General features: G+C 36.5%; 1 protein-coding gene across 1 annotated transcript in view; it reads left to right on the top strand.

Annotated features, from left to right (window-relative positions):
• The window catches only part of LRP1B (LDL receptor related protein 1B), a gene marked incomplete at both ends in the record, with an annotated part of 1,929,155 nt that overhangs the window by 646,453 nt on the left and 1,265,032 nt on the right, over nt 1-17,670 (top strand). Inside the window, one exon of the mRNA XM_080928219.1 lies at nt 9,186-9,323. Coding sequence (XP_080784345.1) covers nt 9,186-9,323 — 138 coding nt within the window. The remainder of the gene's footprint in view (nt 1-9,185; nt 9,324-17,670) is intronic.

Below are 17,670 nucleotides of genomic sequence, written 5' to 3'. Positions count from 1 at the left end.
CCACTCAGTCACCCACTCACTCACTCACTCACCCACTCACTCACCCACTCCCTCACCCACTCACACACTCACTCACCCACTCCCTCACCCACTCACTCACTCACTCACCCACTCACTCACCCACTCCCTCACCCACTCACACACTCACTCAGTCATTCACTAACTCACTCACTCACCCACTCACCCACTCACTCACTCACTCACCCACTCACTCACCCACTCACTCACCCACTCACTCACTCACTCAGTCATTCACTAACTCACTCACTCACCCACTCACCTACTCACCCACTTAGACATTCACTAGCTCACCCACTCACTCACCCACTCACCCACTCACTCACCCACTCACCCACTCACTCACCCACTCACTCACCCACTCACTCACCCACTCACTCACCCACTCACTCACTCACTCACTCAGTCATTCAGTCAGTCAGTCAGTCAGTCACTCACTCACCCACTCACTCACTTAGTCATTCACTAACTCACCCACTCACTCACCCACTCAGTCACCCACTCACTCACCCACTCCCTCACCCACTCACTCACTCACTCACCCACTCACTCACCCACTCACTCACTCACCCACTCACTCACCCACTCACTCACTCACTCACTCACTCACCCACCCACTCACTCACTCACTCACTCACAAACTCACTCACTCACCCACTCACTAACTCACCCACTCACTCACTCACTCACTCACCCACTAACTCACCCACTCACTCACTCACCCACTCACTCACTCACTCACCCACTCAGTCAGTCACTCACTCACTCACCCACTCACTCACTCAGTCATTCACTCACTCACTCAGTCATTCATTCATTCATTCATTCAGTCAGTCAGTCAGTCAGTCAGTCAGTCAGTCAGTCAGTCAGTCACTCACCCACTCACTCACCCACTCACTCACTTAGTCATTCACTCACTCACTCACTTACTCACTCACTCACTCACTCAGTCAGCCAGTCACTCAGTCAGTCAGTCAGTCAGTCAGTTAATCAGTCAGTCAGTCAGTCAGTCAGTCAGTCAGTCAGTCAGTCAGTCAGTCAGTCAGTCACTCACTAACTCACTCATACACTCACTCACTCAGTCAGCCAGTCAGTCAGTCAGTCAGTCAGTCAGTCAGTCAGTCACTCACTCACTAACTCACTCATACACTCAGTCAGTCAGTCATTCAGTCAGTCAGTCAGTCAGTCACTCATTCACTCACTCACTCACACACTCAGTCACACACTCCCTCCCTCCCTCACTCACTCACTCAGCGACTCACTCACTCCTGCCTTTCTGCACTGGCATCTCTGTACACTGGTGCATCAAGCCTTTCCAAGATGAAGGGCTTCTCCTCCCATTGATGTCCCACAATGCCATCCTCTGTTACTTATGCTGCATGAGCCATGGGTCCCTCCATGTGTACTTTTTGTTTAGTGGCTTATTCACCAGGAACTAGGGTGTCTAGTTGGTTGATATTGTTGTTCTTCCTATGGGGATGCAACCCCTCAGCTCCTTCAGTCCTTCCCCTAACTCCTCCATTGGGGGCCCTGTGCTCAGTCCAATGGTTGACTACAAGCAGTCACCTCTCTATTTGTCAGACTCTGGCAAAGCCTCTCAGGAGAGAGACAGCTATATCAGGCTCCTGTCAGTAAACATTTCTTGGTATCAACAAAAGTTTCTGAGTTTGGTGTCTGTATATGGGATGGATAACCAGGTTGGGCAGTCTCTGAATGGCTAGGGTTTCAACAGGATATTCAATGTAGTAAATAAATATCTGTAATTCATAAAGCAACATAAAAATTTTAAAAATAGGTCAGTCTTTTTTGGTGTGTAGACATGTTATGTATTCATTAAAAGTTTGCAGCTCTATATGGTACATACTGTCACCTCTCTGTCACTGAGACTTCTTAACATTAGGAGTAAAGACAAAAGATTGGAAACCTTGAACATGTTATCAAAGTGCACACTTTCCTTGTCCAGGCTCAAAGAAAACAGGAATAGGTCGGAAATGGTTGAAGGGGAGGCACTGGACTAAATCTATCATCTTCCCAACTCCTCAGGCTCTTGAACATTTACAACATTCATTTGAAATACTGTAAACATAAATGATATTACAGAAACCTGTGTTTCTCAGAAATTATTTTATCTCTCCGAATTACTACTAGATTGAGTGCACATAATAATTTGGAAGGTTTTATTTCTATTTCTTTTTCTTTGAGTGGAGTCACATAGATTATTCTAACAAATAATGAGACAAGATTGTTTCATTAAGGAGTTAATGTTCATAAATCTAATTTTAATTACATGTGAAATGCTATAAATGTCTTTTGTTTTCCCTTTGAAATAAAATACCAGTTTGTTTGCTGCGAATGCATGTTATGGAAGGCTGAGAATGAAGCTAGTATGTAAAATAGCCTCAGTTTGATCCTAAACTTGAAATATATTATACTCTAATTATTTTTTTGTAATAATATTACATGATATTATATTACAAAGTTAATTTGTTTTTACAGATAAGAGCATAATATAATATAAGCAGACAAGTATTAAAAATGTATTTTCTTAAAGTTAATACATAGTACAGTGTTCTCTGTTATATCAGTAGGTGTACCTGTGAACATATGAGTATAAAACAGTGTGCTGCTTATGCATGTGTACATGAGAACATAATATAGTGTCTGTTTAATATCAGTGGATGTGCATGTGTACATTAAACAAATTTACACTATGTGCCATTCATCTGAAACAACACTGAGACATAATATTATGAACTTGTCACGTGATGTTTTAATAACCTAGACTGCTGTAGTTATTTAATTCTGAATGTCTGATAATTATAATAGTTCACTGGGTAATGTTTCTGTACATCTTATCACATTGGAATCACTTTTCCAATTCCACAATTTAAAAAGATGCTCGTTATTAATATATTCAAAGAGCTATATTTTGTGTTGGAAATTATTCTTTATAATAAAAATTAAAAGCATAGATAGAAAGGGTTAAACAAGTATAATTATGGCAGCAGTTCTTTGAAAATCATATTACTTAATGAAGTTATGTTGATGCTTGTTTAAAATGCCTATACATAGAGTGAATTATTGCAAAGTTTCTGTAAGGCTGAGGACACTGTCAAGAAAACAAAAGGGCAGCCAACAGACTGGGAATGATCTTTACCAACCCCACATTTGATAAAGGTATACAAAGAACTCAAGAAGTTAGACACCAGAGAATCAAACAACCCTACTAAAAAATGGGATACAGAGCTAAACAAAAAGTTCTCAAGTGAGGGATATCAAATGGCAGAGAAGCATCTAAGGAAGTGCTTCACATCCTTAGCCATGAGGGAAATGCAAATCAAAACAACCCTGAGATTCCACCTTACACCAGTCCATGTTGCATGGCTGCAGTTCATAGGTCTGTGTCATCTGGCCTGATCTTGCGTCATGGGTGTGCCTGCACAGCTCTCAAGGTGGGAGTGGCTAATCTTGGGGGCAGGAGGATGTCAGGTGCTAGTCACAATACTAGGCCAGAGTCCCAAGTACCATCTTTGGACTGCCGCCACACCCACTCTCCACACACAGTGTTACTGCAAGCTCATCTAATGGAGAATGATGGTGTCTCCCATAAAGATTCCATTTACACAGCTCACCAAATCTAAACCCACAAAGTCTACTTGCATCTATTGTGACCCACTAATGCAGATTCTTTTATTATTTCTATTTCTGAAGTGTTGCAAAAGTCTTAGTGAACTAAGTACTGTACTCAGTTTAGGTGACTACTGGGTAACTATAAAAGGAAGCAAAAGGTCTTCAAATCTAATGCCTTTTCACTGTGTTACACAGCTTCTTATTAAATAAGTGACTCCATTAGCAATGTTGTGATTTACATTGGTAGATTGTGTTGGACAAAGGAAGAATGAAGGTTTACATTCGAGATGATGATATCACATAACAAAACTCTAGAACTGAGAGTAAATTTGTAATGTAGTGGGAGAGAAATGGCCAGTGAATGAAGCATGCTACAAATTTCAATATTAGTTGCAAGCAGTGCTCATTAAATTTCAATTAGATAATGAAAACAAGCCAAGACATTTTTGTTTTAATTTGCCCCGAAATTAAGAATCGTTATAAATTAAAGTAGTCATAGGGTAAAAGTTCTCTTAGTGCAAATTTATCAGTTAATTGTGTTAATGAGAGAAAATTTTAAGTTCTTGTATGTCAAACACGTTAATTAGCAGTATTATATATACTATATGTTCTTTCAGCAACTGAATATCAAGTGCACACTGTGTGTCTGGCTGTGTTAGGAGATGGTATTATATAGATAAGAAGGAAACAATTGGTAATACCAGTCTTCTCAGAGTGTAATATCAAAAGAAAACAACAGTTATGAGCCAATCCAGAGTGATGGACTGTAGAGGGTGTAGTGTGTGGAGCATCATGGGAAAACATTCAGGGAGTATAAAGATCACGCACTGCTGAAGATTCTGCTTTCTAGACTGATGAGGTTCAGGTGCTGAACTGCATGTGTTAAATGGATGTGTACTGTATGCAGATATGCCAGAAGCAATGGGGACAAACACATCCACCATAATGTGACTGAGTCCAAGAGGCAGGAAATAACAAAGTAGGATATTAATTTAGAAAGAAAACTGGGAAAGTTTCTGAAGGAATCTGGGTCTCTTTCTTTCACCGCAAACAAAACTACAAGTTAATATTTAGGTTTACAACTTACAATTTTTGCACTGGACCTTTTAGGTTTTTTTTTTTTTTTTTTTTTTTTTTTTTTTTTTTTTTTTCTTTCTTTCACTATGCCCAGGGAAACCAAATCACTAGGATTCTGAGAGTGGAACAGAGTCAGAGAATAGGCGTGTAGCACACACAATTTAAACACTGAAATATGGACAATAGTCCATTTTTAAGGAGAAAACAGTTTTTGTTTGAAAACTATTCACTCAGTAACCCTTTATTATTGTGTACAGGTTAAGAGAAATAAATTGGATTCCAAAAAAAGTATAGAACTGGTAGAAAGGTATAAAGAGGAAAGACAACAGGAGTGAGTCTTGGTAGACAGAGGAGAAAGTAATCTGAGACAGCAAGGTTCAGGGAGAGCTTAGTGTTGGATTCCTCTGATACTTCTGCTGTGATATTTATCTATCACAAAACAAACTTAGCATCTTTTTAAAAAATATTTATTCATTCATTCATTTAATATATATGAGTACACTCTGTTGCTGTCTTCCAACACACCCGAAGACCACAATTACATAGTTGTGAGACACCATGAGGGTAGTGGGAATTGAACTAGGGACGTCTGGAAGAGCAGAGAGTGAGTGAGCTTAACCACTGAGCCATCTCTCCAGCCCCTAGCAAACTCAGCACCTTTAATTAGACAAAACATTACATGAGAAATGTCTTTTCTCAGTTCTTTTCATGGATCATAGAAAATTTTTTTACTCATATTCAAAACATAATCTTACTTTTTAAAGGATACAGAAGAGTCACATAACCCTAGGAGGGTAGTGTGTAGAGAAAAGCTTAGTTTTTAAAATGTTTATTTCAACTAATTAGGAAAAATGTATATTTTCAAGAACAAATACTGTTTTGAGTGATTGCTGCACTATAAACATGTCTAATGAGGAATATATTTCTATCATATTTTTAAAGATTATTATGTTACTTAGTATCTATGTCTATATATGTGCATATGAGGATGTATAGAGGGATTGTGTGTAATGTCTGTGAATGCATCTGGGGTCTTCTTTCTCCCAATTAAATAATTTGGACGCTGATCAAATATTTAAGATAGTATTATGCCCAGCTGTGCACTTAACTCTGAAAATGAAGGGCCATTTCTACAAAGAACCACTGGTTTTATATGACTGTCTAAATACCCTATAGTATGAGAGTCTTAGGAAGATTGATAGAAACATAGCAGGCAAACTCTAAATGAATTTTTCCATGGTAACAGTTCAAAGGAAGTCAAGAGGAAAGACTGCCCCAGCTGGTGTAGGAGGAAAGCCTCCTGCTCCTGAACAGCTTCTCAGCTCACCATTGCGTACTATTGGTCCATGATGGAGATATGTCTTTGTTCTCTCAATTTGTAAAAACTTGAGCCCTACTTCTGCATCCAGATACACCTTTCTTTTCTGTAGTCTTCCTTACTTTTCTGGCCATCTTAAAATAGGAGGTCATATTTTCACTGCCCTACTCAGGCATCGCATTTCATTAAACAATTACATTTTAATTACTAATCAATTTCTATTTTCTTACTATAAAATTTCTAAAATCTCCCCAAATTATGTATAATTTGGAATTTACCTAAATTTCCTTATACATCACTGACCTAAGTACCACTTTGACATTTATGTCTAAATTTAACTAAAAAGGTGTCATTTAATTTTCAACAGATTTTTTTAATTGTTGACAATAGGTATTCAGAGCTTTACAATTAGTTTGAAGTGAAGTAATTTGTTTCATGTTTATCTTACAAATATTACTAAAGTACTTAGATTAGCAATACTTCTAAACCTTTATCTGTTCAGAACTTAAATATACTTGTACTCAGAAATATAAATGTATCTATGCACAGTCAGTTGAGATAAATAGGTAATTTGAGAAATAATGATTACCAGAACTGAAGAAATATTACAGTAAGATGCATTTCACATATTTGGTAATACATATGTTACAAATTAGCAAACTTATAAGGAAGAAAGTCTCAGATTTGTAGATAATCCTGATAAAGGCAACATTTCGGCTAGTGTAAATATATTTCTTAGGAGTTTGGAGAGATGGCTCAGTGGTTAAGAGCACTGACTGCTCTTCCAGAGGTCCTGAGTTCAACTGCCAGCAACCACATGGTGGCTCACAAGCATCTGTAATAGAATCTGATGCCCTCTGCTGGTGTGTCTCTATACATATACATAAAGTAATAAAATCTTTAAAAATGTATTTATTAGTTCTTTGAGAATTTAGTATAATGTATTTTGATTTTACTTGACCCCTTTCCAACTCTTCCCACATCTACCACCTTGCCTACTTAGCCAATACTGTGTTGTAGCTTTCTTCACCAAGTTCATTTTATCCTGCCCTTGTTAGTGGATTAGATACTCTTCCACTGGATGACTACACCTCTAAAGAAAATTGACTCTGCTTCACTTAGCAGATGTCTACTGTGAATGGCTTAATGGTTAGGTATAGAATTACATGCCAAACTGTCTGCTTCATTATGGGATCTGGTCTGGTTTGAGTTTGTACTTGTTTTGTGCATGCTGTCTCTACCACTGAGTTCACACCTGTAGCAGCTGCCCTGCCATATTTGAAAGGCCCTGCTATGTTGTAGTCATCACCATGTTTGAATTTTACATTTTTTTTCTTCCTCTAAATAAATGACTCCAGAACCCTGGGATAAGAAATGTGATATAGATAGCCTACTAAAGATTGATCCATCCATGGTCTCTTATTCTTTACATATTTACAAGTATGAGTCTATGTATTAATAACCAATTAATAAAAAAGGGGAACATTGTATGAGAGTTGAGAAATGTACCAATCTATGAGTATAATGATAAGTCATTAAGAGTCATCTTTTATGGAAGCTGACATGCAAAAGATTGAAGAAAACAACTTTAGAAAAATCATTGGACCACCTACCAGGCAGCATACACCAGCTGATAGAAGGCCTCCAACAGATATACAGCAGAGGACTCTAAGATTTAGGTTTACTCAGAGAAGATGCACTTATTCTTCAAGGGACTCCCCCAGGGAGTTTAGAGGTCTGGCATGGTGGGTGGAGCAGGTACTTCCTGGTGAAGACCTGGGGAGGAGGGGTCAGGCAGAGAGGAGGTATGAAATGTGGAACATTAGGAGGTTGGTCAGGAGGGGAATGAAATATTGAGTGTAAAAATAAAATTAAAAAAAATCAAACAAACAAATCACATGGACCTATAATTTACACTTGAGAAAGATTCAAAAGTATATTTTACTGTTAGCAATATTGCCTTCTACTTCCATATATAGTGTATTTTTTCTTTTGACTCATCACTCTATAAAAGTACCCTCTTGTTCACTTCCCTCTACTTTACAGGACTTCATTTTTTTTCATAATTACTTTGCCTTATTTTAGGTGGTGAAAGTAAACACTTAAGTGTGGGTTTCCTCCATTAGTTCACAACACAAAAAAAGATACTTTAAAGGGCCACTCTCACTGTTGAAATGTTTTTTCACTTTGTAAAACTAGTAATTCCATTCATTTACATCTCGAATGATACCCCACTTCCCAGTGACCACTCCATCACACATATCCCCCATTCCACATCCAAGCCTCCCCCCTTGCCTCTATGAGGATGCTCACCTATCTACCCTCTCATGCCCCATTGCTCCTGCATCCCCCTATACTGGGCAGCAAACCCCCACAGAACAAAAGGCTTCCCCTCTCATTGATGACAGACATGTCCACTGTCTGCTACACATGTAGCTGGAGAGTGTACATCCCTGTACACTCTTTGGTTGGTGGTCTAGTTCCTAGAAGCACTGGGTGGTCTAGCCAGCCTACATTGTTCTTCCTATGGGGGGCTCTGCTCTTCCACTATTCTACCATCATCCTCATGGGTTCCCCAAGATCAGTTTAAAGGTTGGCTTCAATCATCTACATCTACATTGGTCAGTTGCTGGCAGAACTTCCCAAAAACGCATTCAGGCCAGGTTCCTCTCAGAAAGTGCCTCTTGGCAACATCAATAGGGTTGGGGTTAAAATATTCTTTACTTAACTATAACACCATTAATGTGGTGTTCAAATTAAACCTAAAATGTTGTTTTGCCAAAAGAATAAATAAAATAAAATACCTTTTACCATTAAGAAAATTGAGACTGAAGAAGTTTGTCATCCTTAACAAATATATTTAGAAACAAATGTAAGAGAATACCAATTCCCAGGCTTGTCAGCCATGATGCTTTATTGGGTGAAAAGTGTATTTATGGTTTAATACATTGTTTGGAGTAAAAAATGTAAAATGACATGTGCTATACATCTTTTAAAATGAGATTTCTATTCATAGAGAGCATCTTTATGGGTTTGACAATCAGAACTGTGCTCTTTGTTTTATTTCTTAATTAAAGCTATCAAATTTTATAAAAAGAAAGATGAAGTTAACGCATGGGCTTTTTGTTACTCTCACCTAAAGGTCCTGAGGAGGTGAAGATCAAATGCCCCTTGAATCACATTGCTTGCCGTGGCTCCAGCGCATGTGTCCATTTGTCACAACTGTGCAATGGAGTAGTCGACTGCCCAGATGGCTTTGATGAAGGAGGGCATTGTCAGGGTAAGTCTGTTATGGAACCGTATTATTCAACTTTGTATAATCATAAAATTCAAAGGGAAGTCTAACTGCCTTTTCTTTCAACTGTAGCTGAAAAGGTTATCAAAAGAGCATAGGTTTCATTGCCAGTCTCTCAGTATGAACTTTAAAGGCATAATTATCACTTTATTGAAAATGTGGTAGCAAACATACATCTAGATTTTGAAGCTGGGCTTTGAAAACAGTTTTTCACATGCAATTATTTTGAGCAAAGGGGAGGGGAGAAGACACTATCATCATAGACTGACTCTCTGTAGCCTGTTTATCCAATCTTGGCCTTAAACAAAATATCAGCAGGCATACCCATTCAGCTTTATTTTTAACATGATCTATTCATAGGACATATTCTCTTTAGTGCTATTTCTGTCCTACTATAAAATTTCTTGAAAATTTAATGCGCTTTTAAATATCAGCCTATCATTTCTATGGAGATATGAGAAAAAGTGAAATAAAAAAGAAAACAAAATATAAGTGTGACTGGAGCATTCTATTTAAAAAACAAAACAAACAAGCATGACATGCAGAAACTGGAACATGAAACAAAGAAGCATAAAGGCCTTTAAACCTAATGGGGATCAGGCCAGCCCTGAGTAAAAGAAGAAATCTCCCACAGCTGTCCCTATTCCCAATTGTCCTCATACCCATTGAGAAAATACAGGCCAGAGCCAGGGAACTTGTTCCAAATCTCCATTCTCTACTTATGTCTTAGCACCAGTCCCCAGCCTAAGTGTTTGGAACATGGGTGTCCACTAGCTCATACAAAGTAACACTACCAGGCTGGGGACAGAGTTGTGAGGAGCCACTCTCCCTTGTCCTGCTCTATTTCTACCCCTTTCAAAATCAGTCAAAGGGAAATGCCGTAGGAATATCAGGGAGGGTTGCATACTTGAAAGCGATTTGAAATCATAAGTGAAGCTTTGTGAGCAGATTATTATAGCAATGCTGGGGCAGAAGCTCATTTCTATGTAGAGAGATAGTAAGATGAAACCAGGAAAGGAACAACTTCACTGTGGGAACCTGAAGCCAGGATAAAAGCAAGAGTATATTTCTTGTGTTTGAATTAGTGACTATTCCTCAGGTTTGAAACAGTGAAATGCATTCAATAGAGGAGGTTTAAACAAAACTGTAGTGATAGCAATGAATAGATGGATTAGTGACTTAGAGCACTTGCTATTTTGAAGAGGACATGAGTTCAATTTTTACCACAGATTTTTGGGAGTTCATAGCTACCTATAGCTCAAGATTCTTGAAATTTGATGGCATATGTGTAGATCTATACATGTATGCATGTAAACATATGCATAAAGAAGATACAATATAATAAAATGGGAGAGAATTGCCTTTGTGTGTGATGTAGAAAAAAGCATCGGTCAGCAAATTCCCAGTTTTTCCAAAGAAACTCAGTATCTACATCTATGTTGAATATTCACACTTAGAGACTGCTTTATTTAGATGGGTAGACTAAGACCTAAAAAGCAATACAGTTAAATTTGCATTTGCAGTTTGTATCAAAACTAGTTTCCCCAATTGCCTGTCTGCATATATAATATGGAATAGAAGAATCAAGGCTAAAAGGTATGTCATTCCAAATTGAGTGACTACATATGTTCTCATTGAGAAGAGAAATTCAGAACTGTGTGCAACTCCAAGATACCAACAAGGAAAAAAAAATCTTTCAGAAAACATTCTTAATGCATGTGCTGTGTCTTAATGAGACAAAAGTGTCTAATTTTCAGCAAAATTGCTTTTTATGAATGGATGACTCCTCTCCCATATCCCCTGTGCATTTTTAATCTTACTGTTACTTGATGAAAGCAGGGTTTATGGGAGATTTCCAAGCACCACACAAATGAAGAATCTAGGCACCTTTCTCTTATAGGTAGAAAATAAGAAAGGAAGTGGCTAAGTCTACATGACAGTGCTTTCTGTGCACGTCCATCCAAATTACTTCTATCATTGATTCTTTTTTTTTAATTTTAATTCTTGTTGCTTTCAGAGCATGTACTCTAATTTAAATAATTACACACAAAGCCCAAGCCAAGACTCAGAAACAAATTTGGCTCTTTCATCTAATAAATGATTCACAGTACATTTGGTGGAATATTTGTAATGTTTATTGAAATTAATAATAACTAAAGCTTAAAGATTTGAACATTATGTTCTGGCGTTGGAAATGCTTTTGTGTTTAGTGAATTGTTTTCTGAATGTTTCTTGGTGAAATCAATTCCTTTCCAGTGAAAATAATAAGAAACTAATCTATTATTAATGATTTTTCTCTAACACAGATATTTTAATCTCCATAATTTGATGAAAAAATGGATTTTTGTATGGGCATAGTTATATTCAGGAATTTGCTTGTAAGATATTTAATAATAACGACTGGCAAAATAACCACACTGTAATTTCAAAATTTCATCTCTTCCTATATAACATATCAATGTAGCAGCACCTTTTCCCTAACGAAAATGCAGGAGCAGTAAAAGACATAACAAAGTGCGAGTTAGGAATTCAGGTATAGTGAGTAGAAGAAGGAGCTAGCAGAGATTAAACTCCGGCATATATAAAAACGCAATCTTAAATTTGACCTTCTTTAGATCATTTAATATGTCTACACTTTGCGTACTCATTTGAAACAGGGAGTCTTCATAATTATAACACTAGTTAGATTTTGTTACCGGCCCAAAGAATCAATGCCTATGGATGCAGGTAGAGAGGACATTCTCCATAAACAATCTGCTCCTATCCTATTAAAGTAATATCAAAATTCTGTATAAATCATTGAAAAAGTCTTCCGATTTCTCTGTCACTATAAAAATGTAACTATATAATCTTTACAGTTTAATTCCATTCAGGAGTCAGGGTCCCTTTAAACCTTCAGAGATTAAATATGGGAATAATTGAAATCCTTAGGAGAGAAAACATTCTGAAAAAAGCAAGCAAGCAAACAAACAAACCCGATTATATGCCTACCACTCATTGTATGCAGGAAATACCACAGAAGTCTTGTACAGGTTTTTACTTTTCTATTTAACTTTGAGTACACTATTTAATGTTATTGCTGCATTTAAAGAAATTCATAAGATGTTCTTTTGTATAAGCATTTATATCATTGAAATAATAGTAATTTTAATAGCTACCTGACTCTTAAATGATATCCTAGTAGGAATTCAGCCTTAGTAATATGCACTCTGTAATCTCCAGTCACTGTCAAAAATTCAAATGCATTGATTATAGAAACTGACCATTTAAACTATATAGCTATATTTGTCTATTATTTTGCTAACCAAAAAATTTAAATCTTATGTTAAATTGGTTTTAAAACATTCTGGAGAGATTTACAACCAAAAAACTGTTTGAGAGCTACCCAAGATAAAGGGAAGCTTTCATTTTCTATAATAATCCATCATCGGAAATTTCATAATTTTTAACTTCCCTGTTTAATACTCATATTTTTCTTATGCCCCCCACTGTCCTCTTTCTCATCCAGTACCCTCCCTCTCTCTCCCCTTCTGTGATTGCTTTCATCTCCCTCTCAAGTGGGATTGGAGTATCCTCACTTTGGCCCATTTGTTTGTTAACCTTTTTGAATTCTGTGGAATATATCTTGGGTATTCGATATATTTTTGGTTATGTCAACTTATTAGTAAATACATACCATGCATAATCCTTTGGGGTCTAAATTATCCCACTTGCAATGATATTTTCTAGTTCAACCCATTTGCTGCAAAATGTAGGATATCTCTATTCTTCATAGCTGAGTAGTATTCCATTGAGTAACAGAACCACATTTTCTGTATCTTCTGTCATGGGACATCTATGTTGCTTCCAGCTTTTGGCTATCATAAACAGGGCTGCAATGAACATAGTAGAACACATGCCTTTGTGGCATGTTGGAACATCATTTGTGTACATGCCCAAGAGTAGTACATCTGGATCTTCAGGTAGATCTATGTCCAATTTTTTTTTTAATAATATGCAGGTTGATTTCCTGAGTGGCTTTACCAGTTTGAAGTTCCACTCCCAGTGGAGGAGTGTTCCCTTTTTTCACATCCTTACCAACATGTGCTGTCACCTGTGTTTGGTCTTAGCCATTCTGACTGGTGTGAGATGAAATCTCAGGGTTGTTTTGATTTGTATTTCCCTGATCACTAAGGGTTTTGCATATTTTTTAAGTGCCTCTCAGCCATGTGATATTCTTCTGTTGTAAATTCTCTTTTTAGTTCTTTATCTATTGTGTTGTTTATTTGTTTTTGGTGGTCAGCTTCTTGAGTTCTTTATATATTTTAGATATTAACCCTCTATCAGATGTGAGGTTAGTGAAGGTGGTTTTTTTTTTCAATCTATAGTTAGGCAATTTACTTTTTGACATTCTCCTTTGCCTTACAGAAACTTTCTAGTTTCAGGAAGTTCCATTTATCAATTCTTGATCATGGAGTCTGAACCATTGGAGTTCTGTTTCAGAATTTTCTGCCTGTGCCAATAAGTTCAAGGTTCTTTCCCACTTTCTCTTCTATTAGGTTCAATGTTTCTAGTTTTAAGCTGAGGTCCTTGATCTACCTAGAGTTGAGCTTTGTACACAGTGACAAATATGGATCTCTTTTTATTTTTTTAACATACAGACTGCCAATTAGACCAGCACTATTTATTGAAGATAGTTTGTTTTTCCCATTGCATATTTTTGGCTTCTTTGTCAAAGATCAAGTGTCTGTAAGTTTGTGATTTTATTTCTGGGTCTTAAATTATATTCTATTGATCGAGGTGTCTGCTGTCTCTGTACCAATACTATGCAGTTTTTATCACTATTGCTCCATAAGATAGCTTGAGGTCAGAAGTGGTGATTCCCGCCAAAAGTTCTTTATCGTTAAGAATTTTTTTCAATATTCTGTCCGTTTTTGATTTTCCAAATGAATTTGAAAACTGCTCTTTAAATGTCTTTGAAGAATTCTGTTGTGATTCTGTTGGGGATTGCATAAAATCTGTAGATTGCCTTTGATAGGATAGAGATTTTTTTACTATGTTAATTCTGCCAATCCATGAGCATGAGAGATTTCTCCATTTTCCGAGATCTTCAATTACTTTCTTGAGAGAATTGACATTATTTTCATACAAATCTTTCACTTGTTTTGTTAGAATTACCCCAGGATATATTATATTATTTGTGGCTACTATTAAGGGAGTTGTTACCCTAATTTCTTTATCAGCCTGTTTTTCATTTGTATTAATGAAGGCTACTGATTGATTTGAGTTAATTTTATATCTAGGCACATTGATGAAGTTGTTTATTAGCTGAAAAAGTTCACTGGTAGAATTTTTGGGGTTGCTTATATATACTATCATATCATCTGCAAATAGTAAAACATTTACTTTTGCTTTGCCAATTTATATCTCCTTGATCTTTTTTGGTTGTCTTATTCTTCTAGCTGGAATTTTGAGTACAATATTGAATAAATAAGGGAGAGTAGGCATTCTTGTCTTGTTCCCAATTTTAGTGGTTTTGTTTTAAGTATCTTTCCATTTAATTAGATATTGGCTGTTGTTTTACAGTAAACTGCTTTTATTATGTTTAGCTATGGGTTTTGAATTCATGATGTCTCCAATATTTTTAACATGAAGGAGTGTTGTATTTTTCAAATGATTTTTCTGCATCTAATAAGATGATCATGTGGTTTTTACTTTGATTTTGCTTATATAGTAGATTATGTTAATGAATTTTTATATATTTAACCAACCATGCATCCATGGGATGAAGCCTAGTTGATCATGGTGACGGCTGGCTTTGATTTGTTCCTGAATTTGATTTGCAAAAAAAATTTTTTTTAAGTTGGGGCATATTACTTTATTTTTGACTTTATTGTACAATGCAAACCATCTTTTTTTTAACAACTTTATTTTACAAAACAAGGAAAAATGTACAGATTTTAAACTTTTTTGCTTAAAATTATACATTTTTGTCAGTACTTTTTTCAGATTTTAACATAATTTTTACATAAAACTATATGAATATATATTTTTAGTCAGTACTTGATTTTTTTCAAGGTGTGATTGTATGCCTTGAAAACTTAATATTTACAATGAGCTAAAGTACATGTAAAACAAAATGTAACATGGAAATAGTTAAAGTTTTCTTGTTTTGTAAATATTTTTTTGTTTTGTTTTGTTTTCTTTATTTCTTGGACTTCATACAGTCTGTGAGTTGTTTCTGGGGGAGTGCAAGCCTCTGGGGTTAGCATTCCACTATCAGTGACTGCATATTATGTCTGTTCTTTTGTGACTGGGTTATCTCACTCAGGATGATATTCTCTAGATGCAGCCATTTTCTTAAGAATTTGGTTAAGTCATTGTTTCTGGTGGCTGAGTAGTATTCCATTGTGTATATGTACCACAATTTTTGTATCCATTCATCTTCTGGGGGACATCTGGGTTCCTTCAGGCTTCTGGCTCTTATAAATGGAGCCGCTATGAACATTGTGGTGCACATATCTTTGTTGTGTATTAATGTGTCTCTGGGGTATATGCTCAGAAGTGGAATAGCTGGGTCTTCAGGTAGTACTATATTCAATTTTCTGAGGTATCACCAGACAGATTTCCAGAGTGGTTGTATTAGCTTGCAACCCCACCAACAGTGGAGAAGTGTTCCTCTTTCTCCGCAGCCTCGCCAGCATCTGCTGTCATCTGAGTTTTGGATCTTGGCCAATCTGACTGGTGTGAGGTGGAATCTCAGGGTTGTTTTGATTTGCATTTCCCTGATGGCTAAGAATGTGGAGCACTTCCTCAGATGTTTCTCGGCCATTCGGTGTTCCTCAACTGAAAACGTTTTGTTTAGCTCTGTACGCCATTTTTTAATAGGGTTATTTGATTCTCTGGTGTCTAGCTTTTTGAGTTCCTTGTACACCTTGGATATTAGGCCTCTATCTGATGTGGTGTTGGTAAAGATCTTTTCCCATTCTGTTGGTTGCCGTTTTGTTTTCTTGATGATGTCCTTAACCTTACAGAAACTTTGCAATCTCATTAAGTCCCATTTGTTAATTTTTGACCTTAGAGCTTGAGCCATTGGTGTTTTGTTCAGGAAATTTTCTCCTGTGCCTATGTGTTCTAAGGTTTTCCCTACTTTCTCATCTAATAGTTTCAGTGTATCTGGTTTAATGTGGAGATCTTTGATCCACTTATACTTGAGCTTTGTACAAGAAGATAAGAAAGGGTCTATTTTCATTCATTTGCATACTGAGTGCCAGTTGGACAAGTACCATTTGTTGAATAGGCTGTCCTTTTTCCATTGAATGTTTACTGCTCCTTTGTCAAAAATCAGGTGACCATATACTTGAGGGCTCATTTCTGGATTTTCTATTCTATTCCATTGATCCCCATGCCTATTTCTGTACCAGTACCATGCAGTTTTCAGCACAATTGCCTTGTAGTATAGCTTGAGGTCAGGCAAAAATTTTATTGTGTATTTTTGCATTGATATTTCTAAGAAAAATTGGTTTGAAGTTCTCTTTGTGTGTGTGTGTGTGTGTGTGTGTGTGTGTGTGTGTGTGTGTGTGTCCTTGTGAGATTTTGTTATTATAGTAATTGAGCCATCATAGAATGAATTAGGTAGTGTTCCTTTCATTCCTATTTATGAAGAAATTTGAGAAATGTTGGTATTATGTGTTCTTCAAAGGTATGGTAGAATTCTGTACTAAAGCCATATGGCAATTGGGAGGTTTTGAACAATGTATTCTATTTTCTTAGGGGATATGGGTCTGTTTAGATAGTTTAACTAATCTTGATTTTACTTTGGTATGTGGTATCTGTCTAGAAAATCATCTATTTCCTCTAGATTTTCCAGTCATGATTTTATTGAATTTCATCCATTTCTGTTTTTATGACTCTCTTTTAATTTTTAATTTTGTAATTTTGATACTGCCTCTGAGCTCTTTAGTTAGTTTGCTATGAGTTTATCTATCTTGTTGATTTTCTTAAAGAACCTGCTTTTGGTTTTGTTGATTCTTTGTATAGTTTGTTTTTTTTTTTTGTTTCTATTTGGTTGATTTCTATTCTGAGTTTGACTGTTTCTTGCCTTCTACTCCTTTTGGTTATGTTTGTTTCTTTTTGTTGTAGAGCTCTGAGGTGTGCTGTTAGGTTTCTAGTATAGGATTTCTTCCATTTCTTTACCAGGGTACTTAGTGCTTTTTCCAGCCTTATTTCCCCCAGGTAGTGGCTTTGTTTGTCACTGAGGTGTGTTTCTTGTATGCTGCAAAATGGTGAATCCTGTTTGTTTATCTAGTCATTTTGTGCCTTTTTAATAGGTTAGTTGAGTCCATTAATATTG

The sequence above is a fragment of the Micromys minutus genome, assembly GCF_963924665.1.
Source record: "Micromys minutus genome assembly, chromosome: 13".
NCBI classification, from domain to species: domain Eukaryota; kingdom Metazoa; phylum Chordata; class Mammalia; order Rodentia; family Muridae; genus Micromys; species Micromys minutus.
Note: the sequence above shows the minus strand (reverse complement) of the source record. Positions and strands in the feature narration are given on the sequence as shown.